General features: G+C 38.2%; 4 protein-coding genes across 5 annotated transcripts; 3 read left to right on the top strand and 1 right to left on the bottom strand.

Annotated features, from left to right (window-relative positions):
• Positions 1-915: 915 nt before the first annotated feature.
• LOC106428105 (AP2-like ethylene-responsive transcription factor At2g41710) lies at positions 916-3,669 on the top strand. 2 transcript variants are annotated; one of them, XM_013868853.3, is made up of 9 exons: positions 916-1,263; positions 1,491-1,573; positions 1,690-1,698; positions 1,784-1,872; positions 2,014-2,087; positions 2,161-2,211; positions 2,550-2,611; positions 2,675-3,309; positions 3,444-3,669. In XM_013868853.3, the coding sequence occupies exons 1-9, from the start codon at positions 1,049-1,051 to the stop codon at positions 3,498-3,500; spliced, it is 1,275 nt and encodes a 424-aa protein (XP_013724307.1). In that variant the 5' UTR covers positions 916-1,048; the 3' UTR covers positions 3,501-3,669. The 2 variants fall into 2 exon arrangements, with proteins under 2 accessions (XP_013724307.1, XP_013724305.1); XM_013868851.3 differs by having other exon boundaries at positions 2,146-2,211.
• A 1,223-nt stretch (positions 3,670-4,892) lies between these two features.
• LOC106428160 (ABC transporter A family member 1) lies at positions 4,893-17,086 on the top strand. Its single transcript, XM_013868910.3, has 40 exons — positions 4,893-5,209; positions 5,347-5,426; positions 5,509-5,677; positions 5,760-5,842; positions 6,286-6,502; positions 6,592-6,800; positions 6,882-6,942; positions 7,060-7,146; positions 7,365-7,597; positions 7,725-7,839; positions 7,933-8,022; positions 8,341-8,531; positions 8,617-8,729; positions 9,009-9,115; positions 9,302-9,364; positions 9,626-9,712; positions 9,969-10,067; positions 10,146-10,330; positions 10,738-10,792; positions 10,880-10,951; positions 11,244-11,942; positions 12,295-12,473; positions 12,664-12,874; positions 13,079-13,162; positions 13,277-13,318; positions 13,408-13,504; positions 13,597-13,724; positions 13,830-13,934; positions 14,018-14,164; positions 14,367-14,630; positions 14,705-14,840; positions 14,974-15,053; positions 15,135-15,242; positions 15,388-15,538; positions 15,668-15,804; positions 15,890-15,964; positions 16,051-16,354; positions 16,437-16,570; positions 16,650-16,711; positions 16,811-17,086. Exons 1-40 carry the CDS (start codon positions 5,123-5,125, stop codon positions 16,890-16,892), a joined length of 5,628 nt encoding a protein of 1,875 aa, XP_013724364.2. The 5' UTR covers positions 4,893-5,122; the 3' UTR covers positions 16,893-17,086.
• Positions 17,087-17,157: 71 nt separating this feature from the next.
• LOC106428159 (heat stress transcription factor B-3) lies at positions 17,158-18,549 on the bottom strand. The gene is made up of 2 exons (XM_013868909.3): positions 18,135-18,549; positions 17,158-17,584 (listed from the first exon to the last, which is right to left on the bottom strand). Exons 1-2 carry the CDS (start codon positions 18,429-18,431, stop codon positions 17,171-17,173), a joined length of 711 nt encoding a protein of 236 aa, XP_013724363.1. The 5' UTR covers positions 18,432-18,549; the 3' UTR covers positions 17,158-17,170.
• Positions 18,550-23,712: 5,163 nt separating this feature from the next.
• On the top strand, positions 23,713-26,589 carry LOC106428177 (NADPH-dependent thioredoxin reductase 3-like). The gene is made up of 10 exons (XM_013868929.3): positions 23,713-23,964; positions 24,039-24,246; positions 24,326-24,431; positions 24,726-24,991; positions 25,217-25,496; positions 25,603-25,710; positions 25,804-25,890; positions 25,987-26,091; positions 26,170-26,300; positions 26,374-26,589. The coding sequence occupies exons 1-10, from the start codon at positions 23,781-23,783 to the stop codon at positions 26,432-26,434; spliced, it is 1,536 nt and encodes a 511-aa protein (XP_013724383.2). The 5' UTR covers positions 23,713-23,780; the 3' UTR covers positions 26,435-26,589.
• Positions 26,590-26,808: the final 219 nt, after the last annotated feature.

Below are 26,808 nucleotides of genomic sequence, written 5' to 3'. Positions count from 1 at the left end.
CATGGTTAACTTTACTCAATGCATTTCTCATTCTGACTATCTTCCATCATCTTAACCTAGAAAAAAAGCTTTTGCAGACTTTGAATCTTGCGAGTGTTACAGCATATAATCAGCTTATTCACTTTTAGGTGACTCAAGTTAATCATCATATAGTGATCGATATTTCCATCAGTCAAAGCCTATTAAATATCTCCATTGTTATATTGGTGAAACTGAAATGAAATACTAAAGTGGGTGAGATGAATATGAATTTGAATAATAAAGTTACATAAACTAAGTTAGTCTGGTGTCTCTAACGTAAGAATCACATTTCATTTTCTTTTGTTGGTAATCCCCATAGAATCACTGAGAAACAAAGGAAGGTGACCTTGAGTAAACCTCATGGCTCATAGACACGAAGGCACACTGTAAGTTCCATTGAATATATATTTATTTGTAAACTTATGTTTTCTTCTCTATCAGTATATGATACATCATACACTCAACCAGTCATTTTGAAATTTTGAACTATGATTTATATAATGGAGAATATTCGATGTGTAATAACATTACATTTCAACGGTAGAAAATATGAAGAATCAAATACGTTAGAAAAGAAAGACATCTAACATTGTTTTTGAGCGTACCATAGATAGAATATTCCTTGAACGAGGCTAATGTTGGGAAACAACCCCGCATTACAATGTCAGTACACAGAAGAAACCGATCACGTACACGTGGAACACCATTATTACATCAGCATCGACGACAAAAGAAAGAAAAAAAACATATTCTACTAAATGACAAAAACACCCTCGTCCCCGTTCATAGCCGTTACGTTTGTTATCCAAAATCAGGACGTAATGGTAAATCTAAAGTCCGTAATTTTAACTTGTTACCGTTGTTATTACATTAGAAGCCATCACTTTCTTGCTTCTCTCACTCGCATTGTGTCTCTCTCTCTCTCTTTGGTTCAACAGGTTTCAAGCTTTGCACACAGTGCGTCTTTTTGTTTTCTCTTTCCTAGGGTTTGTGTTTTTGGTTGGAGGGGGAAGAAGAGGTTCTGATCATGGCGTCGATGTCGTCGCCGGATCAGGGGCCTAAGACAGAGGCGGGAGGAGGAGGAGAGAGCTCGGAGAATGTGTCGGCGAGTGATCAGATGTTGATGTATAGAAGCTTTAAGAAGGCGAAGAAGGAGAGAGGATGCACAGCTAAGGAGCGTATCAGTAAAATGCCGCCCTGCACAGCTGGCAAAAGGAGTTCCATTTACCGTGGAGTCACCAGGTGATGTCTGAATTGATGTTTATGATCCTGATGAGATGGTGGAATTTTATTTTGAATTTTAAGATATAAGTGAACATGTCACTGTTGTTTGATTCATGTTTGGTGTGTGGAGCTGAGTTCTCCGATCATGTTCCATTGAGACAAGAGTTGAATGCAGTGTCTTACATAGCAGTAGGAGATGCTGATGCGTATTGTTTCTTAAATTGTGTTTTTTGTTTTGAGTGCAGACATAGATGGACAGGTCGGTACGAAGCTCACCTTTGGGACAAGAGTACTTGGAACCAAAACCAGAACAAGAAGGGCAAACAAGGTTTCTCTTCTTTTCTCTCCACTTCCGACAACATTTTTCTCCAAATCCGACAAAGCTGATCTTTCTTTTCCTTTGCCTTAAATATTGTCATCTTGATGCAAATTCCGCGACACCAGTTTATCTAGGTAAGCTATAAGCTTTGAAGGGTATTTGGTTGTGTATAAGATTGGATTAGCTTTGACTAAAAACTCCTACTTATATACTCGGCAGGAGCATATGATGATGAAGAGGCAGCTGCTAGAGCTTACGACCTTGCTGCCTTGAAATATTGGGGACCTGGCACACTTATCAATTTTCCGGTGAGTATGCTTAAACATTTGAGGTTTAAGCTCTTCAGGCATAATAAAGTAGAAGAAGGCTGGTTACAGATGTTTAGGGCCACAGTTTTCATTATTGTTTGATATACATGTGTGCACTTTATGTATTTTTCATCCTCGTAGGTGACTGATTACAGCAGGGATTTAGAAGAAATGCAAAATCTCTCAAGGGAAGAATACCTTGCAACTCTACGTAGGTGCGTATGTATTTTATTTTTTCCACTGTAGGAACTATTTATTACTGATACTATTTAGATATACATTTGGCAGAAAAAGCAGCGGTTTCTCAAGGGGAATAGCCAAATATCGTGGCCTTCAAAGGTAAAAGAACTTCACCAACTCTTATGCCCCTATCTCTCTTTATTTGTCTTTATAACAATTGAATCAAGAGTGATTGTCTCTGTGCATTTCATACTTCTTATAAGGAACGGAAATTGTTTAGTGACACGTTATGATCATCACTGAATCCCTTTGCTAATTTCGTAAGAAGTGTTTATATACTACTCTTAGGTATATATCTTCATAGTTATTGGACCTGCTGTGTTTTGACTGTAGCGCTCTTTAGTTTTTTTTTTTTTGTACATTTCTTTGTCACAATTAACATTCATACCTGATGCATTAATTTCTACTATTTTCAACTATTCTGCATTCCTGACCAGTCGATGGGAAGCATCAGCCAGTCGGATGCCTGGACCTGAGTACTTCAGTAACCTTCATTATGGTCAGTTTCTACTTACATTCACCATCTTTGAAGATGTAATACTTAATTCTCTCTGAACAACAGGGGCAGGTGATGAACGAGGAGCAGAAGGTGACTTTCTTGGCAGCTTTTGTCTGGAAAGAAAGATTGATCTAACGGGATACATAAAGTGGTGGGGAGTCAACAAATCCCGTCAACCAGAATCTTCATCGAAAGCATCAGAGGATGCAAAGGTAGAAGATGCCGGCACTGAGCTTAAAGCACTGGAACACACATCCCAGGCAACAGAGCCATACAAAGCACCAAACCTTGGTGTCCTTCAGAGGAAAGGAAAACAAATAACATCGCCGTCCTCCACCTCTTCTGCTTTAAGCATTTTGTCTGCGTCACCTGCTTACAAGAGCATGGAGGAGAAAGTGATGAAGATCCAAGAGAGCAGCAGCACTAGAGAAAACGATGAGAATGCAAACCGTAACATCACCAGTATTGAGAAGAGTCACGGTAAGGAAATAGAGAAACCGGCTGTGAGTCACGGAGTTGCTCTAGGAAGTGGTGGCGGTGTTGCTCCTGCTGCTGCTTTGTCTCTTCAGAAAAGCATGTACCCACTTAGCTCTCTCTTAACTGCTCCATTGCTTAGCAACTATAATGCGTTGGATCCCCTCGGAGATCGTATTCTCTGGACACCATTCCTTCCCCCAGGATCTTCTCATACTTCAGAGGTGCGTATTTGTTTATATATTTTCATATAATTTTCCTACTAAGACAAGACTATTTATCTGATGTAAACCAGAGACTTCAGTGGTTTACTACAACATATCATTCATAAGTCATACTATTGTCTCTTTCTTCATAGGTGACAAAGACAGAGACAAGTTGTTCCACATACAGTTACCTCCCACAAGAGAAGTGAGCCGTTCCCCTTTAGACTGTTTGTGAAAAATGATCTGAAGCAGGAATGTACAGGTTTTTGTTAGTGTTTATGTGTATTTTCAGTGTGGAATATATATAGAATCATTATACTTAAATGTAAAACATGCAAAATTATGATTTTACAGTAGTATAAAGGTTTGCTCTTAAAACTTGTGCACAAGGTAACTTGATCATCACCGGTGTAAATGTTGACAAACATAATCTTCACATTTTAGACAAACATAATCTTTGCACAAGACTCATTTTGTTTTAATACAACTAACTGAGTCTCAGTACCCAAACAAGGACTAGGTATATAACAGTTCCGATTGCAAAAGAAAGTTTCATGGTGAAAGATGCATTGCACATAGGCTCTCTAGGACTCTATGGTAATCATCATTTTCTCTCATTGTGTTGAACTCATCCATCATAAAGGTGCAAACTGTGCTTAGACATCCCAACTCAGCGATTAAGGTGAAACTATCACTATGGACATCAATGTTAATGAGGAGAGGCAGAGCCTACATTTCTCTCCTGACCAAAAGACTTTGGTTCCATAGAGAGTTCTTGATGATGCCTTTACCAGAATCCATAGGCTTTTGTAGCCAAAACACTCAACTTTCTACAATGCTTGTGCTGTCTTGCTAGCAATTGTTTCATCCTTGTCCAAATTTTTTAAACCACTCTTGTAACCAACATCGATGTTGGAGAAACATAATAATTCAAAAACACCAACATGTGAAGGCTTCAACTTGGGTTATGTTGACTAATCTGAACCAATGTTCCAAGTTCCAAAAAAAGAAACCTAAATGTTATACTAATGAAAAGAAATAACGGTCAAGTTGGATGGAGAGAATAATATTCCTTGGCGGCTGGCTTTGATTGGCAAAGCATCGACGTCGACGGTGTTACTATTAGCCGAACGTCGCTCGTTTTTCATTCTTGTACGTAATCATCAAGTAGTAGCTGGGTCAAGCAATGTGACTCTAAACCAGTTAGGAATCTCCACGTGTAAAAATGGCTTTCACGGTGGAGCCCGCCCCCTACTTGGCATGGACGCAAAGGCTTCGGTGGGTCAACGTCATGGAGAGTCATATTAGTTACTTAAAAATAAAAATAATCTCAGTCTTCTTTGATCAAAAAAATAATAATCAGTCTTCTTAATACGACATTAATATACTCGTTTAATAACGTTTATATATATTTGATACTAATATTTATGTAGGAGTCCAAAACTGAATTATTAGTAACTGTTTTTTCTTAAAGAATATTTTTGTCGACCACTTGTCCTAGTTATCCTCATCCAGTTGCTAAATTCTTTTTTTTTTTCTTTAGCAGGAAGATAAAGGGATTTAAAAATATAATTTAATAAAATTTAACTGAAAAATAGCAAGAGGAAAAAAGAAAAAGAGGAAGCACAAATGTCAGTGAGGTGAGCCCAGGTCCGAGCCACCTCTCTCTCTCTCTTTCTCTTTTCATCGTTTTCTTTCCCCAGGAAAAAAAAAGTATCCTTTCTTCTTCTTGATGCGAGCGTAGGTTTTCACCTTCCTTCTAGATCGGAATCTCTCAAGGGTTTCTTCTGATTAACTGAAAAAGTGTGAACCTTTGAGGTCGTCGAACGAAATGGGAACATGGAGGAGGCAGCTAAAGGCTATGCTCCGCAAGAATTGGCTTCTCAAAACTCGTCATCCCTTCGTTACTTCTGCTGAGGTCTCTCTCTCTCAACACTCTTCATGCATATTCACTAATCGCTCTCATCTCAGCTTCTTATTGGGTCTATGATGATCGAAAAAGTGTGAGTTTTGTTAAGTTTTTTTTTTTTTTTGTTGTTGTTGTTGTTGTTGCAGATTTTGCTTCCGACTGTTGTAATGTTGCTGTTGATTGCCGTGAGGACACGCGTTGACACCACAATTCACCCCGCTCGCTCGTAAGATTAACAACACTATGGTCCTGCCTTATAAGCTCGTTATTGTAATCGGATTGTGATTTTGTTGATTTGATTGTTGCAGGAATATAGAGAAAGACACGGTGGTCCAAGTCGGCGAAGGTATCTCTCCCAGTTTTCCTCAAGTTTTGGAGCTTTTGCTTGCTGATGGGGAGTTCTTAGCTTTTGCACCTGACACCGATGAAACAAATAACATGATCGACATTCTCTCTCTAAAGTTTCCTGATCTGCGGGTAACTTAGCTTCCTGTATTGACCTTTGAGCTCTGTTTACTCTTTATATGTCACATGCTTTATTTGACTTTTTTGTTTGCAGCTGGTTACTAGAATTTTTAAAGATGACATTGAGCTGGAAACCTATATAACCTCTGCGCATTATGCTGTCTGCAGCGATGTTAGGTATGTTGTGTTCTTTGTTCGAGCTGATAAGAAGGGCAATTTCATCCCTGGCTCCTTGTCGCCTCTAGGTGTTTTTTTTGTGTACATATGTCTGCCGAATGTTTCTATGTTTGGTCACTGGATTGGTTAGCATTTCTTGAATTATGGTAGTATCTCTTACAGTTACTTGTTACCATATGCTACAACTTTGACGATTGTACTGATTAGACAAGACTAATGTATTTCCTCTGTTGGACTATGATGGTAAAAGGAACTTCACTTTCTTCATTCGCTTTTGTAGTCTTGGATAGTGCAGCATTCAGTTCACAATATTATGTATCGGCACGTGACAATTGTGTATGCATTTTGTCTTGACGAGTAGCATAATCTTATAGTTATAGCTGTTGGTGGTGATCATGATCTTAAACTAGCTGAGCTGATTAAGCCTCGTCATGCTTGCTTAGGAATTGTTCGAATCCAAAACTAAAAGGAGCAGTGGTTTTCCATGAACAAGGACCTCATGTATATGATTATAGCATCCGCTTGAACCACACATGGGCATTGGCAGGATTCCCTAATGTTAAGTCGATCATGGACACAAATGGACCTTATATCAATGATCTGGAAATGGGGATTAATACCATACCAACAATGCAATACAGCTTCAGCGGATTCTTGACTGTATGGCCATTTACTCTCTTTTCTTTCTTTCTTTGGAAGCTTGGCAAATTTGCATTCTTGGGTTTAATTTGTTGTGTACCCTTTTGCAGCTTCAGCAGGTGGTAGACTCTTTCATTATATTTGCCTCTCAGCAAAACATAGACTTGCCATCATCACATGCATCTCTTGGTTCAGCGTTATCCCTTGAGATGCCATGGACTATGTTTAGCCCGTCAAAGATAAGAATGGTTCCATTTCCAACCCGCGAATACACTGATGATGAGTTCCAATCTATTGTCAAAAGCGTAATGGGCTTGTTGTATGTTCACCGCTCTTTGTTCGTATATGTATGGTATTTGAGTATTTGTATGATTCGAATGATTGTATGCTTGTTGAGCAGGTACCTTCTGGGATTTCTGTTTCCAATCTCCCGGCTTATCAGCTACTCTGTCTTTGAGAAGGTTGTTTCTGGTTCTATACTTTGCGTATTCTTAAGAACAGAGCTGATATGCGTTGCTACTTTTCCACCAAAAGTTGTTTCTATCACTATTAACTTAAGCTTTTTTCTGAGCTTGCAGGAGCAGAAAATAAGAGAAGGACTTTACATGATGGGCTTGAAAGATGAGATTTTCCATTTGTCGTGGTTTATCACATATGCATTGCAGGCAGGTTTCCTGGCTTGATTTTTGATTAGTGAACTTTTGTTTGCCTCTTCTCTTGGCTACGATCAAACCACAAGTTAGAGTTCAGTAGCGTTTTCTGTTGTTTTACAATGTTGAATTCAACTGGAAAAAGCAGACTAATGTTTCATTTCTTTCGATATTATGCAATGATTTTAGTTTGTCGTTTTTTGTTTCTTTCCTAACTCGACTCCGTTCTGCAGTTCGCATTGTGCGCTGGGATTATTACAACTTGTACGATGGGAAGTATCTTTAAGTATAGTGATAAGACATTAGTCTTCACATACTTCTTTCTGTTTGGGGTCAGCGCAATAATGCTCTCATTTCTAATATCAACATTTTTCACTCGAGCTAAGACAGCTGTCGCAGTTGGGACCTTGGCCTTTCTCGGAGCATTCTTCCCTTATTACACTGTTAACGATGAATCTGTGTCCATGTATGTTTATCCTCTTTTTTGGTGATGGCTTTTTTATGGATAAGGAAAAATTATGCTTGTCTTGGCCACAAAGATTTGGTCTAGACTCTAGAATACATTAATGTAAAACTTACTGTTGGACTTGTAGGGTATTGAAAGTTGTTGCTTCTTTGCTTTCACCTACTGCATTTGCTCTTGGGTCAATCAACTTTGCTGATTACGAGCGTGCACACGTTGGACTTCGTTGGAGCAACATATGGCTGGTAGGCAGATATTTTCGTGTCTACATGCCAAGATTGTTTTTCCTTGTGTTCTTTTTTTTTTTTTTAATTTTGTTGTGGTCAATTTTCATGTAGGCATCGTCTGGAGTAAGTTTTTTTGTCTGCCTCTTGATGATGCTGCTCGACTCTATTCTGTACTGCGCTATTGGCCTTTATCTGGACAAGGTACCTTCTTTTGCTACTTGTCTTAATGTACTGTATGTCTTGTAAACGGCTTTCTGCTTCTAGTATTTCGGTCGTCCACATGAAATGCAAGCCACTCTTTAGTAGTAAGCAAGTGAAAACTGCTATTGGTATATCTGATTTTTCTTAGAACTGGCTTTATTTTAAAGCTTTGTCATGATCAATTGTGTGAACTGCTTTGTTGTTGTTGACATTGTTGCTTGGTAGAAAAGTTGGAACTATGACATTTCTCTTTCCTCTTCGTCTTTTATAACTTATATCCTGCATCCTTGGGCTTAATCCAAGATTTGATTTCCTCAGGTCCTTCCCAGGGAAAATGGTGTACGGTACCCATGGAACTTTATCTTCAACAAGTGCTTTGGGAGGAAGAAAAACAACCAATATTGCATTCCAGGTCTCAACTCTAATATAGAGGGTACTCAGGGAGAGCCTTTTGATCCTGTTATCGAATCAATAAGCCTGGAAATGAGGCAACAAGAGCTTGATGGGAGGTATAATCATATCCCATCTGATGAAACAACAAATCCCTGTTTTCAAAGCTGGACGTTAATTTCATATTGAATGTTTGCTCTGTAGGTGCATACAAATTAAAAATCTGCATAAGGTCTTTGCTTCAGGAAGGGGGAATTGCTGTGCAGTTAATTCATTGCGACTAACATTGTACGAGAACCAGATACTTTCACTTCTGGGTACGTCTGTTCCTATTTATTAGATATTCTCGTCTCCTCTAACCTCACTAACATTTGCTTGGTAGACTACCATATCCAAATCAAAATGTTTCAGAATTTGTAGATTTGAGTTTATTGTTTTGGTTGCTTTCTGTGTTGTATGGTTGAGCATTTCCATCTGAATCTTCATTTTCGTAAACAAAAATATTTCCATCTGTAATCTTCATTTCCATCTGTTTTCATTTTCGATATTGCTAAGCTTGATATTTTTTAATTAAATCTTGCTTCCTTTGCTTGAAGGCCATAATGGGGCTGGTAAAAGCACAACAATATCAATGCTTGTCGGCCTTCTTCCTCCAACTTCTGGAGATGCCCTGATACTTGGAAACAGTATCGTCACAAATATGGTAAATGTTTTGTCTTATTTTTTTTTGAATCTCTAAATCTTTTGCATAACCGAAAAGCTCTGACCTCTAACTAGTTGTAAAATAGGCTTTCTTCTTCTAGTGCTAGAATATAGCGTCACTTGAATCCCATCTCTCTGATTTCTTACGATTTAGATTTTTGTGTTATTAATATCTCTCTATCTTTAGGATGAGATACGAAAAGAACTAGGTGTTTGCCCTCAGCATGACATCCTCTTTCCGGAACTGACAGTAAGTTCAAAAATCTCTTCTATTTCTTCTGGTCTTATTTTCTTGTGTAGGAAGCAATGCTTACAGTTCGAATTTAACAACATGGAAACAGAATCTTTAGGTTAGATGTTTAGATGCAATGATCAAAAAAGGAGAACATGAAACTATGGGAGACTTTCTGTCTTGTGAGTTCTGACTGATTAGATGTTTTTTCACACCCGAATATGATATTTTAGGTTCTTTCGTATGGAATAACGTCTGAATGATTTATATCTACTGTAGGTTAGAGAACACTTGGAGATGTTTGCGGTTCTTAAAGGTGTTAAGGAAGATTCCTTGAAGAGCACAGTTACTGATATGGCAGAGGAAGTAAGTATGTAGTGAAATGCAAGCTATTGTTTATTTTTCTCTCTAACAAACTACATTCACGCACATTACAGCATATAGATTTCATAGCATCTGGTAGCTAGTTCTGTTATGGTGCGAGCATTAAAACTTCAGACTGCATAAGTTGGAGTTCGTGACATAGTTTTGGAGGACAGTAAATGAATGCCTTGTGTTGTTTGATACTGCCGTTTAGGTATTGGTCACAGCTGTCTGATCGTGGCTGTTGATCTTTTTCCAGGTGGGGTTGTCTGATAAAATTAGTACACTAGTGCGGGCACTTTCCGGAGGCATGAAAAGGAAATTATCACTTGGAATCGCATTGATAGGAAACAGTAAGGTGAGAAGGAAAGACAAAGGCATATTACTTTGCAAGTTTCTCTTGATTAGTTGTCATTGAACATTCTTTATTTTTCAGGTGATTATTCTCGATGAACCAACCAGTGGAATGGATCCCTACTCAATGCGTCTTACATGGCAGTTGATTAAGAAAATTAAAAAGGGCAGAATAATATTGCTAACAACCCATTCCATGGATGAAGCTGAAGAACTTGGAGATCGGATAGGGATCATGGCTAACGGGTCTCTTAAGTGTTGTGGCAGGTTAAGTGTTTTTAAATACTCTGGCTTTTTCTATTGCCTTGTCCTTTGCTCCGGTTTTTCGATTCAAAATTAGGAAGAAGAATGATGCACTTGTTGGAGGCATACTAATAACACAAACTGAACCAAGCATTCACAATTGGGACTGTTTCATTTGAGTTAGTTACTATAAAGTGATATGATTGACGTGAATTTTTCAAATACCGCTCATGACTAGTATAAGGTGTTTCAATTTGGTGTTGTCGGTGGTGAGATATTAGAAATTGAAAACAAGAGGTTCCAAAATTATCTTATCTTATTAGACAAGCACATGAAAGCAGTTATTTTCTTTTCCTGACCCAATGCATTATTCATGTTCATCTCCATTAAACATATAACCAATGCTTTTTGGTGTTTTTATGGCCAAGCAGCTCGATGTTCCTGAAGCATCACTACGGGGTTGGGTACACTCTGACGCTAGTAAAGGTTTGTTTGTATTCTTTTCATATCCGACCAATTTTGTTAATGTTTCTACTTAGAATATCAAATTAACTGGGGTCCTTTATATTTTAGACTTCTCCAGCTGTCTCTGTTGCCGCACATATAGTTCATCGTCACATTCCATCAGCAACCTGTGTGAGTGAGGTATATTACTTATATTCTCTAAAGAGATTGAGAGCGTCTGGGCTACTAATAAGTTTCATGATGAAAATGTTTTGCCTTGCTGCATGCTTTCATATTTTGCGGAGTTCCAAGATTCTAGAGTAGAGCATTTTATGATTGAGAATCTATCAAGTGTGACTTAAGTTCTTAAAAAATGGATATGGTAGCATGTTAATGGCTGCAGATATTTCCCGTAGAACAACTTGTTACTGCTTTTAGATAAGTCTAAAGCCCATCTCTCGCCTAATCTATATATGTTATATGATTTTTCCAGGTGGGAAACGAAATCTCTTTCAAGCTTCCTTTGGCATCCTTGCCTTGCTTTGAAAATATGTTCAGAGAAATTGAGAGTTGCATGAAGAGTTCTGTTGACAGATCTAGGATTAGTGAGATTGAGGATTCAGATTATCCTGGTATTCAGAGTTATGGTATATCTGTGACAACACTTGAAGAGGTGTTTCTGAGAGTTGCTGGCTGTAACTTAGATATCGAGGACAAGCAAGATACATTTGCTTCTCCTGATACCGAGGCTTCTTTGGTGTGCATTGAGTCTGTTCAGAAGAGCACTATCCAACCCAAATTACTAGCAAGTTGTAATGAGGGCGCTGGAGTTATTATTACCTCAATTGCAAAAGCTTGCAGATTAATCGTTGCTGCAGTTTGGGCTTTCATTGGATTCATTAGCATGCAATGTTGTGGTTGTTCCGTTATCTCAAGGTCAATGTTTTGGCGGCATTGCAAAGCGTTGTTCATAAAAAGAGCAAGATCTGCTTTCCGAGATCGCAAAACAGTGGCGTTCCAGCTCATCATCCCAGCAGTATTCTTACTTTTTGGCCTTCTTTTACTACAGCTCAAGCCACATCCTGATCAGAAATCCATTACGCTGACAACTGCCTATTTTAATCCTCTCCTGAGTGGCAATGGAGGTGGTGGTCCGATTCCTTTTGATCTATCTGAGCCAATTGCCAAAGAGGTATTAACTTAACATAAATAATAGTAATCCTGGTAATTCAAAAACCAATTCATTTTACTCTCTTCATAAGAAAACTGATTGCTTGAAATTGTTCTTTTCATTAATAAACTGCATGAGATAGTCTCCATGGCGATCAGTCCGTTTTAGTTACTATATGTAAAGTGGTTTTCTTTTATACAGCTGTCAGCTTAACCCAAGGTTTCGTTACAAGTAGTAGATCAAACAGTAGTTCTGTTACACATTCACTTGTTAAATTTGATGCTTGCACGGTGTTGGTCACAGTGCAGTATGGCTGAGTCACATATTACCAAAAATTTGTTGTGTTCAATGTTGTTTCTCCGTATGCATTCAGGTTGCAGAATATATTGAAGGAGGCTGGATTCAGCCCTTGAGGAATAGTTCATATAAGTTTCCTAATCCAAAAGAGGCATTGGCTGATGCAATTGATGCAGCAGGTCCCACGTTGGGCCCCACTCTACTTTCCATGAGCGAATTTCTGATGTCTAGTTTTGATCAGTCATACGAGTCAAGGTATGTATAGGTCACAGCAGATTCATGCGTTGATATTCTCTGTGTGAAAGTTAAGCTTAATAATTCATGTGCTTTAGATAATTGCTGCTTTCAAGTTTTCTGTTCTCCCTTGTTTGGTGACCTCTTTGAGAATGTTACAGTGTACTATGTACTGACTTGGCTAAATGCTACCCGTTGGTGTCTTCTTTAGGTATGGGGCAGTTTTAATGGATAGTCAGCATCCAGATGGGAGTGTAGGATATACCGTGTTACACAACAGTACTTGCCAGCATGCTGGTCCTATCTACATCAATGTTATGCATTCTGCCCTTCTCCGACTTGCTAGTGGTAACAAGAATATGACAATTCAAACTCGAAACCATCCTTTGCCTCCAACAAAAAGTCAGCGCTTACAGCGTCATGTATGTCTTTCAATTAGTAGTAGTTCCAACTTTGTGTGGGATCAATTTTATTATTTTATTGAACCTCATGTTCAGTTTGAGCGATAAGTTAAAAGTTATTGGGATCCCTCCAAGTAATGTCAGACACTAGGATTCAAAAATTAAAACAATGTAAAAGTCTGTAGCAGGAGAAGTAGCTTTGATCTTCTTTTCTTTTCTGTGCAGGATTTGGATGCCTTTTCAGCTGCAATTATTGTAAGCATTGCATTTTCATTCATCCCGGCCTCCTTTGCAGTTCCCATTGTTAAGGTATGTATGTAACCTCACCTTAGTTTTGGCAGAAGGTTTTTTGGTTTAATGCTATCTTTCTTCTCCTTTTCCAGTATTTTGCTCTGAATGTGTATAAATATGTTATCTTTTCAGGAGCGAGAGGTGAAAGCGAAGCACCAACAGCTTATTAGTGGGGTAAACTTTTCTCTTGACGATTCTGTAGTACCAAAACATGCAGAGCGTCAGTCCTATAATAGTGGCCTTACGATTTTCACGGCTTGCAGGTTTCTGTTCTTTCATACTGGTTATCAACGTACGTATGGGATTTCGTCAGTTTCTTATTTCCGTCAACATTTGCAATAATCCTCTTCTACGCTTTTGGTAAGTTAGTCTTTCATTTCCATTTGCATTTAAACTTCCCTTTCACTGTACTTTGGTAGTACCTTACTGAAAAGGTTGATTTCTTTCTTTAGGTCTGGAGCAGTTTATCGGAATAGGTCGGTTTCTACCGACTGTCCTGATGCTCCTGGAGTATGGCTTGGCAATTGCATCATCAACTTATTGTCTTACATTTTTCTTCACCGAGCATAGCATGGCTCAGGTAACTTGAACTTCTCTTTGCTTGTTATCGTTATTATTTTTTTTTCTCTCTCTGTAGCTATTTCATATTGTGACTGATGGATGGATGTCTTTGCTGTAATCGCAGAATGTTATTCTTATGGTTCACTTCTTCTCTGGTCTTATCTTAATGGTTATCTCATTTGTCATGGGCCTTATTCCAGCTACAGTTAATGCAAACTCATATCTAAAGGTGTGGGTTCTTCTTATTTCCTGATCTTTGTGAGCCTTGAAGAGCAGACTACGAACTGATCTTTATTCATTATACTTTTACAGACCTTCTTTAGACTATCACCAGGATTTTGCTTCTCTGATGGATTGGCTTCTTTAGCTCTTCTAAGGCAGGGGATGAAAGACAAATCCAGTCATGGGGTGTTTGATTGGAATGTCACTGGAGCATCTATCTCATACCTAGCTTTGGAGGTTAGTGTCTTCCCTTTTCTTCAACTTGTTTCTTGCTGCTCTTTTGAAAACTTGAGAAATGGAGCCGTTAGTAACTCACTAAGTGTCAATGATTTCATTTATTTTGAAACGTAAAAGGTCGAATATTGTGGTTGCTTTTATGTTGCTTGTTATTTTGATATCATTGCGGCGTTTCTTATCTGACTAAACGTATATTTGACAGAGTATATTCTACTTCCTTTTGACGCTTGGGCTTGAGCTCTTGCCTGTTCAAAAGATGATGTCTTTCTCAATTGGGGAGTGGTGGCAGAATTTTAAAGTTTTCAAGCAAGGTGCTGGTTCTAGTTCTACAGAGCCGCTTCTCAAGGATTCGAGTGGAGCCATTTCCGCTGATATGGAGGATGACATAGACGTGCAAGAGGAAAGAAACAGGGTGATTTCAGGGTTGACAGACAACACCATATTCTACTTACAGAACCTGAGAAAGGTATTGAAACCTGCTCTTTAACCCAAGTGTTAAAAGAGATCCTCCACTTTTTTCTAAGTGTAAAACTCTTTCAGGTCTATCCTGGTTCCAATCATCACGGCCCAAAAGTAGCTGTACAGTCTTTGACTTTCTCGGTCCAAGCAGGAGAATGTTTTGGCTTTTTAGGGACGAATGGAGCTGGGAAGACTACTACCTTGTCTATGCTATCTGGTATGTTGTGCTTCTTTGGTATTTTGAGACTATTAGCAGATGTTATCTTCAAGACTTTGAAACCGCTAAATAAATAACTGCAAATTTGAAGCAATATCATTGTATTATTTTTTCACTTTTGTGGGTGTAACAGGAGAAGAAACACCAACCAGTGGAACTGCCTTTGTCTTTGGCAAAGACATAGTAGCGAGTCCCAAAGCTATCCGTCAGCATGTAATGTTAAAAGTTCTTTTGTCTTCTTACTCAGACAGAATGGACATGGAATGTTAAAGGTTCTTTTGTCTTCTTACTCAGATTGGCTACTGCCCCCAGTTTGATGCTTTATTCGAGTATTTGACTGTGAAGGAGCACCTTGAACTTTATGCAAGGATCAAAGGAGTGGTTGACTATATAATTGATAATGTAAGTGCCATTTATTCTGGATTAACGTTTTGATGCTTTCTTACACGCCTTGGATGGATTCAAAATTGCAACCATACTATTAGGTATTTTAATATACTGGAAGTTGCTAACTGGAGATTGTCTGATGTGTATTATCTAATAACAGGTGGTTATGGAAAAGCTAGTCGAGTTTGACTTGTTGAAGCATTCTCACAAGCCATCATTCACTCTTAGCGGCGGAAACAAGCGCAAACTATCCGTTGCTATTGCGATGATTGGAGATCCTCCCATTGTCATCCTTGATGAACCATCTACAGGTATAAGGCCAACCAAAATTTTGGTTGCCTTGTCTGACTAGTTTAACTTTGGAGTTACTGACGTGGACTTCCTCTGTGTTCTTTAGCTAGTCTGTAAAGTTTTTGGTGTTTCTTGTTCAATGCTTTCAGGTATGGATCCTGTTGCCAAAAGATTCATGTGGGATGTGATATCTCGCCTGTCGACAAGGAGTGGAAAGACGGCGGTTATTCTTACTACTCACAGCATGAATGAAGCTCAAGCGCTTTGCACAAGGATCGGGATCATGGTATCTGTTAAACTCATTTTGTACTCTCTGGGACCATACTCCTTAAATATATCCACCTCACAGTACCCAACACCTCAAATTACAGGTTGGAGGCCGCCTGAGATGCATAGGTAGTCCACAACACTTAAAGACGCGCTTCGGAAACCACCTTGAGTTAGAGGTAAACCTTAGTTCCAAGAGTGTTTTTTGTTACAGTGGTAGGAAGGATCATTTGTCAAGCTTAATGTTGGCTGTTTTACAAATTAGGTCAAACCAAACGAAGTGAGCCATGTGGACTTGGAGAACCTTTGCCAGATGATTCAGCAGTGGCTGTTTAACGTTCCTTCTCAGCCTAGAAGTTTGCTTGGTGACCTCGAAGTATGTATCGGAGTCTCTGACTCTATTACTCCTGATACGGCTTCAGCATCAGAAATCAGTTTGTCACCAGAAATGATACAAAGCATTGCCAAGTATCTGGGTAATGAGCAGAGAGTGAGTACTCTTGTACCTCCCATGCCTGAGGAAGATGTTGGATTCGATGAACAGTTATCAGAACAGCTCTTTCGAGATGGTATGAACACATGTCTCACATAAGTTCCTGATTCACAACTTCTAACACAAAAATATCTGTTTGTCTGTTTGATGCTGAACAGGTGGTATTCCGTTGCCAATATTTGCCGAGTGGTGGCTTACCAAAGAAAAGTTTTCAGCATTAGATTCTTTCATACAATCTTCGTTTCCAGGTGCAACGTTTAAGAGCTGCAATGGATTGATCATTAAATACCAGGTAAAGTGAACACAAAAGCAGTTGGTGCTACTCCACTCTTTGGTCTTGTGCTCAAATCTATACATGGATTATGTTGCAGTTGCCATTTGGAGAAGGAGGATTGTCACTTGCAGATGCCTTTGGACACCTTGAAAGAAACAGGTAAGACATTCTTCTTTTTAAACTGTTTCATCTCCATAGCCTACAGATATCAGTCTTTGTAAGTCTTGAGGAAAGAAATTTTCATTCTTGGTATGGCAGGAATCGGTTGGGAATAGCTGAATACAGCATAAGTCAGTCCACACTTGAGACCATATTCAACCATTTTGCAGCTAACTCATAACCAGTAAAACCATTATTGCGGCTTTTGTATAACCCAAAACACTTCATGAGCACAGCCTAAAGAGAGATCTGATCACTCACCCAAAAAATAGTTGTAAATATGGCACATATATAAAAAACATGAGTTCATATATATACACAATGTTGTAATGTACCATGTTTCGAACACTATCAATACTATGTTTTGATCTTTGATCTGGCATGTCTCAAAGAGTATAGTTATGCAAACTTATAAGAATATGAAGAAGATGGCGAGGCAAATCTACCAAACGATCTCTCTCACTCCAGTTTTACTCCAAACAACTTAAGCCCCTGATCATCATTATCATCGTCGTCATCATTGTTTTCTTCTCCTTTGTATCTTTCCACCAACTCCAAAAGTTGTTTGCATTTCTTCTTTGTCTTGCCTAGTTCTGAATTCAGGAACTCATTTTCATTCTTCAAGCACTTGTTTTCGTCGAGTAAAGCAGAGTATACAAAAGGGGAGGAAGAAGATGAAGTGCGTTGATCCTCAAGGTGATGATCTTCTTGATTCTCCGTTGTTGTTGTTGGTACAACCTGATGAGACTTGTTATGTGAGTGTGAGTGTGGATAACTCTTCCTTCTTCGGATATTGCACATAAGCTCTCTTTGCCCTTTTCGAAACATCTCATTACTAAACTCCCATCTTGTCGTCGACACTTTCCGAAACCCCTACAATAGTTTGTACCCACTTGTTAGTACCATGTACCAAATTTTACGTACGAACTTCACATTTCACATGTGAGAATGCATCATGAAAATATGAAACTCATGTCTCCATGCATTTCTTTGTGTTCCTTTTGACGTTTATGTGTTATATTGTATATTGTTCTATTTGAAGAATATTCACAAATCTTTCGTCAAAAAAAAAGAAAAGAATATTCACAAATATTTTAGAGTTTTTTCAATTATTGTTTAGATACTGCAAATACAAATGCCAAATGGAAACGGAACTAAAACTCGTCTGATATTTCTAAATGGTTTAATTAAAAAAATTCATTTTTTTGCAAAAGAATCACAAAGTAAAAATAATTGTTTGCATTATCTTTGTAATTTGAAATTTTCAGTTTGATAAATACCCATATATGTTAAAATAAAATAAATAAATAAAATACACTCAGATGAACAAATTCATACTAGTTAACTTAATTGAAACAAAGGAACATATATGATTAACGAAAAATAAAATAAAAAGTAAAAGCAATGTGGAGCATGCACGTACATAAGTATTGAGCTGGCGAACGAAACTAGAGAAGTTGCAATGCTTGAAAAGTGTTGGTAAGAGATCTCTAGCGAACTCTGCCGGCTGCCACACGATGAATCCGGTCCCATCTTCGTTCCAAGATATAACCTCATCCGTGGTCGGATCCTCAACCACCTTGTATGTCTTTACCAAGAATGGCGGCGGTTGCGGCGGCTGTAATTCCGCCGTGGATGTTTGTTTTCCGGTCATAAACTCCAATGGCAAACGTTCCTCGTCGTTGATGTTATCGTGACAACGTAAATGATCATCTTCCATAAGCGAGAAGTATTATTTCTTGAAGAGAACAATCAGGAGAAGATCTTAATCTAGAGAGACGTAACACGACTCCATAGAGAGAGAAAGAGACGTTAATTAGTTTAATAAAGTGGTTGAGACAAGAATAGTAATACTTTGAACCATTTTCAAAGGAACATAGCTTATATACACATGAATTGCATTATACTTTTTTGTTTAAATATAAATTTTTGTGAGTGTCTTTTTCGAATGCGAGTGACTTTATGAGCCTGTTAGAACTTAGAATGTATCATATTAATGTAAATGATTATAATTCAACGTTTTTATATAAAAAGATATGAGCATTTCCAGCCGTAACCATTTGATTTTATGTTTGAATCCTATATAATTCTTCATAGTCTTTCTAAAAATGTGAAATAATCATCGATAATATTTATTGTTGATTCCACAATCGGACGTGGGACTAAACATATAGATTCTTTATCAAGGTTAATACATGAGGGGTCCAGGGAGCCGAAAACCCTGAAGATACAGTATTTTGAAGTTTAGAAAAATCGACTTTAGTAAATTTTAGGGAATGTCAGATATCTATATATATAAAAATATGTTCGCCTCAAGTCGTGTGTTATGGGAGTGACACGTGTCTCATTTTATATTTGAGGCCAAAATAAAACAAAAGGTTGTCAGAGATAATTGAACCCAGCACCTCCAGCACAGGTAATTTCTCTTAGAACTACTATGCTAAAGTCACATTTTATAAATATGTGGCCGCGAAAATACTTATTATCGTGTCGGCTGGAAGCCCATGCTTCTTCTGCTTGTGACCAGGGCCGACACTGAAACTGACGTCAAGATGAAGATCGTGAAGTTAAAAACTTTGCTCCAAACAGTTTTGCAATGTTTCCAACCTTTATAACTTGATGCATATAATATATATCAAAATACATTTGTTGTACACGCTTTTATTAGTTTTGCTTTTAAAAGAAGGTATTTGCAGTTATAAATGTTTTGTGCCAGTGAAGTAATGGTTGAAAAAGCTCTATACATATGTCATTTTAAAATAACACCCAACTTCTACATATAGTCAATACATATGTTCATGTTATGTTCTAGACTAAATATTTTCTCTTTTAAGAATATAGAAAACAGTTTTTTTAGTCTACAAGCAAATGTTGTAGAGCAAGTATGCATTATACAAAATAATATATATTTAAAATTCATACGCAAAAACATAAAAGTTGATATATGCCTCTTTTTGACACATGCACACTCCACTATGAATAAAAATTAAAAAAAAATAGTATTGTCATCAAACTTTATCACAAATCCACATTTGTACATCTATAATTATGAGTTGGACAATTAGTTAATTTGATACAATACCAAAGCAAGAATAATCGAAAAACAACTATACCACCGCATACTAATAAATAACACATAACAGAAAACCAAATTCTTGAATCTTAAAACAAATTTCAACTCGAGCATTTAGTGAATATCAAATTAACTAATATCCCGTCCGTAGGGCGGACCGACCTTAGTTATGAATAAAATATGAGTTTTAAGTTTGTAATATATTTATTCATATAGTCAATAAACAAACCCTAGAATGAGAATTTGACTCAATCGAGTTTTCACACTAAATTCTTTTTGTTTTCTTCTTTTTTTTCTTCAAGTTTAATTAGCAGATTTTTTCAACATCTATGTCATAAACAATCATTTTCTATCCGGTTAACATTTGTATTGAGTTTCTTAGTACTAATATTCCTTTCTTATTTACCGGAAAACATTCGTCGTTGCATTTACCAACCATCTCTATTGTCAATATAATTTAAGTTGTAACGTGTGTTGTATAAGACGTATAGGAAACGACAGAAAATGATAAGAATCACGAGATATACGTGTGATTATACATATTATATATATACAAGTTGGTAAAATTGGATATTTGTGATATGAAGCAACTATTTTGGACCCCCTTTAGGTGTGGTGGTACTATCAGTATACAAAAAAAAAAAACAATGAATGCAAATCATGCATGTGATTTATTATTTCATGTTCACCTTTTTGTAAGATTTTGTTTGGTCTCATGACAAATCAAGTATTAGATATCTATCTTTTCTTTCTCCTTCAAAATTGATGACTATCTTTTTGACATTTCATGCTTTGTACTTTTCTACTTTCTACACTTTAACTTATTATTTGTATTTTCATTGAAAAAAAAACACCCTCTTTGTATTCAGTTCTACAATTCATGTGATTTCCAACATAATCTTTTTTTTTTAAAACACCATTGCAGTAGAAAAGTATTTTTAGCAGAGCTTACACAAACTTAGGGAATACACTCTAGCAGATTGTACAACAAACTTAGGGAATCCAGTTTCATGATTACATTTATGAACACGTAATAAAAAAGTTAAGTTTCTTTTGTTGCATGACATGGTTAAGTAATAATAAGTTAATTAATGTCGCTTTTAGTCAAAGTAATGAAAGAAAATAAAAGAATCACTTTCAAATTTCTATATGTTTGTCAAAGTACCACTGATGCATTTCAACTTTGAAGGGGTTGCCGACAATCTTCCCTTGCCAGCGCGTACTATATCCACACGTCTCTAGCAGCTGAGATTAAAAGAGAGGAGAGATATTTAACCATACAAATTCCAAAAACTCATGTTTTATTGTTTTTGTTTAACATTGACACGAGTAGTAAAATAAAAGTGATCAAACTATAATTATCCTTGAGACATGATTTGTTGAACCATAAAGAATTACAAAGCTCTAACATGTGTGCTACTTGAATATATATAATATGCAAGCTCTTTTCGAGCTCAGGTCCAAGACACTTTCGCCCGTTTTGAAGAAAACATAGTTTACATGTTAAATGCGTATTTTACTTATATAGATAGATGGTGAGATACTTCAAACGACAAACCATCAAACCATCAAACTTAGACGCCAAGTACGAACGACTTTTTATTCTTACCATAAAGTAGTTGTAACGTTTATTGGAGTAGCGTCATAACAAATCTTCTAGACAAGAGTTAAATGAAAGTACAATTTGTTGACAAATAAAAATGGAAGTTCATGGAATTCAGACACTGCACTAGACTAAACTAAAGACAAAGCTTCTTTGCTTTAATTGGGCCGCTATTTTTGGTCAGCCTAGCTTTCTTGACATTATAGCATTCTTTATTTGCATGTGTCACCTTTTTCTTCTTGAAACGACACTGAGAAGAAAAAACAAGTTCTTTACTTTTGTATGGCATCAGCAAGAGTGTCTGTCACTTCCCTCACCAACTCTTAGTTTGATTTTCACTTCGACCTCATTCATCACTGAAATAAATATAACAAAATGTACTATTTGTTGAACATTTTTGCTCTTTATTCTCAAATTTATAAGATATGTAATGAGATTACGAAGATCAGAAATATTTTTAGGTAAATTTCAATTTAGTACTTTTTCTAAAAAATAAAATTTGAGGTTGGATAATCAACCCCCAACGAGACTATATATTCCATTTTATATATACGATGAAATAAGAACTTATAAGTATATATGAAAACTGTAAAATCTGAAGATTAAAACGAATATTTCACTAGGCTTTATCGATGACTGACTGTAACATATGTATTAGAGTTATAGAGGTAATGAAATATATATATAAACATTTTTGGATGGTTTGATAGAATGATCTAATACAAATTCTAAACTATTTAAAATTTGGTGACGAAAGAGAGTATTGTTCTAATTTATTAATAGTCGGCCCTATGAACCCCTAATAAGATGGACTAATGGACTTCGATCATGAGACACTATATTGGACTTGAGTCATGTTTTGTAACATTTTCAACTCAATAGAGAAAGTGTCTTATAGAACAAGAGGCCATTTGAGGTTCATTTTTTTTTTTTTTTTTTTGGCTCATCAACAACATTCATTTCACCAATGATCCGGATACAAGAACTTGACCACAAGTGTTTATACCACTAATACAATGGAGCAATCTAGTATCAAACTGAATCACTAACTTGGACTCAATCCTACCTAATTGAAACCTCCATTGTATATTGGACCACAATGAGAATGAAATCACCCCTCTACCCGAAGTGACCCATCTCTTGAACCTCCTAAAAACGACCTCGAGACACGACAACATCTACTAGGAACTGTAAGCACAAGACTAAACACGAGAAAACATTTCATACACAAGCAAATGGTGCCATATGATAGGACTTGATGAACGTGACTCAAATGCATCTTCACCGAAGGCGGGTTCTCGAGATAAACTCATACCACAGCCGTTCGATGTTCGGTCCTCAGCCAAAAACCAGACACAGAGATCTGGAATGAAAAGCGGGCTCAGCGACCAAAGCTGACGGTTCAAACATTTAAACCTCCAGAGTGCGGAACTCATACCGCCGGAAACCACGAATCTCCGACGCTGGGATGTATAAGCTCCGCCACGTACTGATGAGAGGCGAGTACCTCCGGTTGACTACTCCTTCAGCACTCACCTAGATACATGATGTTCCCGAGAACCGAGAGACTTGCCTCTGACCACAGTCCGACCAACTCCTCTCCGGTTGTCTCACCGCCTCGGGGGGACGAAGATACCCACTAGAGAAGATGTCTCAGACCGTCACGCGCCGTCACCTGAACCGGAGTCGCCGTAGATCTAAAAACGGAAAACTAGATCTGGCTTCTCCGATACCCTAAAAGCCGACTTCCTTCTTTTCTGTCTTTCCATTACCTCGTCGCTTCTCCAAAGAGCGACAGAGCTTACCCCGCTGGTACACGAACCGAGATGGCGGGAGGCTCCCATCGAAACGCAGAGAAACAAACATATCGGCAAAGGTTGAAACCAGGAAGAAGAAAGCAAATAGAAAACAAGGAAAAAGGGAGAGGATGAGCGCCTCCGGCACCGGAGGAGCCGGGCCGGAGCTAGGGTTCTCAGATTTTAGAGAGCGGCTGGAGCTTTTCTTTTTTAGAGAGAGAAAGTAGATGCATACGCGGATATGTCTTTTTTGAGGTTCATTTAATCTCTCAACAGTTCTGTATTCATGAATCATGATGATCACAATTAGCCAAAAAAAATAAATCAAAACAGCTCTCCTAAATCTTAAACCCCAATATTTAAGATCAACATCCAGCCCATTGATAGCCTAATGAATTAAAAAAAAAAAGGCTAAAGCGTCCGTCCACTTAAAATGCAATTGGATTATCCTCCGTCAACAACACACATCTCTACAATCGACACGCGTCACCAAAAGAGAGAACTCTTAGATCCAACGGCTGAGAAGCTCTTAAACATGAGGACTAAAAGAGCAAAGAGATAATGCTTTGGCTTTGGCGCGTAAGGTGAAGAAGGAAAATGGCTGCAGGCATCGGACTCGGCTCCGTGTCGACTCACCGAGTCGCCGCCCTCTCTCCTCCCCCTCATCTCTTCTCCCTCACTACTTCACGCCGCGGTTCCTCGTTCACCCTCCGCCGAACTCGCTCCGATTCCCTCCCTCGCCTCAGCGTCTCCGCTTCCGCCGATTCACCGTCTTCTTCTGGTAATCTTAGTTTCGACTGTGTATTGAGGTTTTTTGCAGTGCTGCACAAGTAATCGAGCTTCTTATGTTTGCAGGCGAGGTGATCGAGAACGTAGTGATTATAGGCTCCGGTCCCGCCGGCTACACGGCGGCTATATACGCCGCGAGAGCCAATTTGAAGCCGGTGGTTTTCGAAGGGTATCAGATGGGCGGAGTTCCCGGCGGGCAGTTGATGACGACCACCGAGGTTGAGAATTTTCCGGGGTTCCCTGAGGGGATTACTGGTCCTGATTTGATGGAGAAGTGAGGAATTGGATGTGATTAATATTAGTATTTTGATTCACTGATCAGTTTCTGAGGCAATCTTTTTGGTTTTGTGTAGTATGAGGAAGCAAGCTGAGCGGTGGGGAGCAGAGTTGTATCCAGAGGATGTTGAGTCTCTTAGTGTAGGAACTGCTCCCTTTACTGTCCAGAGTAGTGAACGTAAGGTGATTATCTTTCTCTGCATGTCACATTGTCACTCCTTTTGTTAGTTCAAAGTAGAGATTGCAGATGTGAGATGTGTGTGTTTAATACTATTGAAGGTAGAGACTAGTGTTGATAGTCTTGGATATTTCATTTGTTCTACTGGTGCAGATGCTTTCATTGCTCTGATGAACATAAGCTCGTATAGGGTTAGCTTGTGAGGTTCTATAGACATTGATGAATCTCTTTGTCTCTCAACCAGTGTTGTGTTTATACTGATGAAGTTGTTATTATTTGGGGTGGGGTTGGTTCTGTAGGTTAAGTGTCATAGTATCATTTATGCCACAGGAGCTACAGCAAAGAGGCTGAGACTACCGCGAGAGGAAGAGTTCTGGAGTAGGGGAATTAGTGCTTGTGCAATTTGTGATGGCGCCTCGCCTTTGTTTAAGGGGCAAGTACTCGCCGTGGTTGGAGGAGGAGATACGGCGACAGAGGAAGCTTTGTACCTCACGAAATATGCAGGTCATGTTCATTTGCTTGTTCGTAGAGACCAGTTGAGAGCCTCCAAGGCTATGCAAGACAGGTGTGTTTTTTACAGGTTATTATATTATTAGCTTCTGAGTCAATGTAATTTGTCAGGCTGTGGAGTTAGAAAACCAAATCAGAACATTCGATATCCAACCAGTAAAACGCTTTTCTCCGTCATTGTTGGATTTTTGGAATTATAGACTAATGAGCACACTGTAAGTTGAGTCTTTTCAACACCCTGAGTGTTTTTTTAACAGGTTGGTTATGGCGAATGTTTCAGAGTGAACAACAATCCAAACATCACAGTGCATTACAACACGGAAACGGTGGACGTATTGAGCAACACCAAGGGACAGATGTCTGGCCTTCTACTTAGAAGAGTTGATACCGGAGAGGAAACCGAGCTGGAGGCTAAAGGATTGTTTTATGGAATAGGTCATTCGCCGAATAGTCAGTTACTGGAAGGCCAAGTCGAACTCGACAGCTCGGGGTACGTGTTGGTTCGCGAAGGAACATCTAATACATCAGTTGAAGGTGTATTTGCTGCAGGAGATGTGCAGGTTATCCTTTGTAACTTTTTTTGCTTTGTTTCTGTATTTGTATTAATTCTTTGAAGTCATATCGATTCGATAATTGTGTGGGCTATTATCCCATTTGTGACTCTAGGACCATGAATGGAGACAAGCTGTAACTGCTGCTGGATCAGGATGCATAGCCGCTTTGTCAGCCGAGAGATACCTCACAAGTAACAATCTTCTTGTTGAGTTTCACCAGGTATGAATGATATTTGTCAAAAATTAATGTATTCATTTGCATACTTCACAAGGCTTACACTCTTTCAATGTTCATGTTTTAACATGGGGGCAGCCACAAACTGAAGAGACCAAGAAAGAGTTCACACAGCGGGATGTCCAAGAAAAGTTCGACGTTACTCTTACAAAGCATCGGGGACAGGTGATCTATATGAACCTTATAAATTTTTATTACAAGCATTTTCTCTGCCTCACATCTTTCGTCTTGTGTTTTGTTTCCCACTTTCCCTGCTTTTAGTATGCTCTTAGAAAGTTATACCATGAGAGTTCAAGAGTTATATGTGTATTATACACGTCACCAACATGTGGCCCCTGTAGGACTCTGAAGCCAATCTTGAACAAGGTGACCCGTCCGACTAAGCATTTGCTTCCTTTCCTGATTTTCCAACCATCGGTACATTAGTCTTAATTGCTGTTGCAGGTGGTCGATGAGTATAACAATGATGTGCATTTTGTTGAGATTGATATAGAGGAAGATCAAGAAATTGCTGAAGCAGCCGGAATCATGGGAACGCCATGTGTGCAGTTCTTCAAGAACAAGGAAATGCTCAGGTTGGGATGCGTTCTTTCATTTAATAGGATTATTGTGGTCAGGTTTGGCTAAAGATGACGAGTGTGTGTGCAGGACTATATCGGGTGTGAAGATGAAGAAAGAGTACCGGGAATTCATCGAGGCTAATAAATGAGGATCAGCAGATAGATTTGATTGTTTCTGGCAGATGCCAAATTGTATCATGATGATTCAGTTTTGTTTCATTCAAATACTTTTGGAGTTAACGCCATTGAATCCCAAATGAAAACAATTGAATCTTCTTTTATCTTATACAATAGTGTGTTACAATTTGCTTTTGTTTCTACAAAGCTACTACACGTTTCGGATTAGACAGGATCCAACACTTGAAGTCTTTGTCCCCATCGACTTCTGAGAGAGTTGTGTGAGTGATCGTTGCACTTGTAGATGACAAGATCCAACACAGTTTTCATTCTCGAGCTGGATATCTCATCTCATCCACGGAAATATATCTTTTACGTTTATTTATGTTTAACTCTGATCCTAATT

This window comes from Brassica napus, chromosome A3 (assembly GCF_020379485.1).
Source record: "Brassica napus cultivar Da-Ae chromosome A3, Da-Ae, whole genome shotgun sequence".
Lineage (NCBI taxonomy): Eukaryota > Viridiplantae > Streptophyta > Magnoliopsida > Brassicales > Brassicaceae > Brassica > Brassica napus.
This window is presented reverse-complemented; position numbering and strand designations above follow the sequence as displayed.

What these genes read in the sequence shown, in the direction of transcription:
- LOC106428105 (XM_013868851.3), top strand. Translation starts at nt 1,049, where the DNA reads ATGGCGTCGATGTCGTCGCCGGATCAGGGGCCTAAGACAGAGGCGGGA. An exon ending in AAATATCGTGGCCTTCAAAG is followed by an intron (nt 2,212 to 2,549) that starts GTAAAAGAACTT and finishes ATTCCTGACCAG; the next exon opens with TCGATGGGAAGCATCAGCCA. An exon ending in CTTCAGTAACCTTCATTATG is followed by an intron (nt 2,612 to 2,674) that starts GTCAGTTTCTAC and finishes TCTGAACAACAG; the next exon opens with GGGCAGGTGATGAACGAGGA.
- LOC106428160 (XM_013868910.3), top strand. Translation starts at nt 5,123, where the DNA reads ATGGGAACATGGAGGAGGCAGCTAAAGGCTATGCTCCGCAAGAATTGG. An exon ending in CCAGATACTTTCACTTCTGG is followed by an intron (nt 8,730 to 9,008) that starts GTACGTCTGTTC and finishes CTTTGCTTGAAG; the next exon opens with GCCATAATGGGGCTGGTAAA. An exon ending in TCTCATACCTAGCTTTGGAG is followed by an intron (nt 14,165 to 14,366) that starts GTTAGTGTCTTC and finishes TATATTTGACAG; the next exon opens with AGTATATTCTACTTCCTTTT.
- LOC106428159 (XM_013868909.3), bottom strand. Translation starts at nt 18,431, where the DNA reads ATGGAAGATGATCATTTACGTTGTCACGATAACATCAACGACGAGGAA. An exon ending in TTCGCCAGCTCAATACTTAT is followed by an intron (nt 17,585 to 18,134) that starts GTACGTGCATGC and finishes AAACTATTGTAG; the next exon opens with GGGTTTCGGAAAGTGTCGAC.
- LOC106428177 (XM_013868929.3), top strand. Translation starts at nt 23,781, where the DNA reads ATGGCTGCAGGCATCGGACTCGGCTCCGTGTCGACTCACCGAGTCGCC. An exon ending in CGATTCACCGTCTTCTTCTG is followed by an intron (nt 23,965 to 24,038) that starts GTAATCTTAGTT and finishes TTATGTTTGCAG; the next exon opens with GCGAGGTGATCGAGAACGTA. An exon ending in TCCAAGGCTATGCAAGACAG is followed by an intron (nt 24,992 to 25,216) that starts GTGTGTTTTTTA and finishes CGAATGTTTCAG; the next exon opens with AGTGAACAACAATCCAAACA.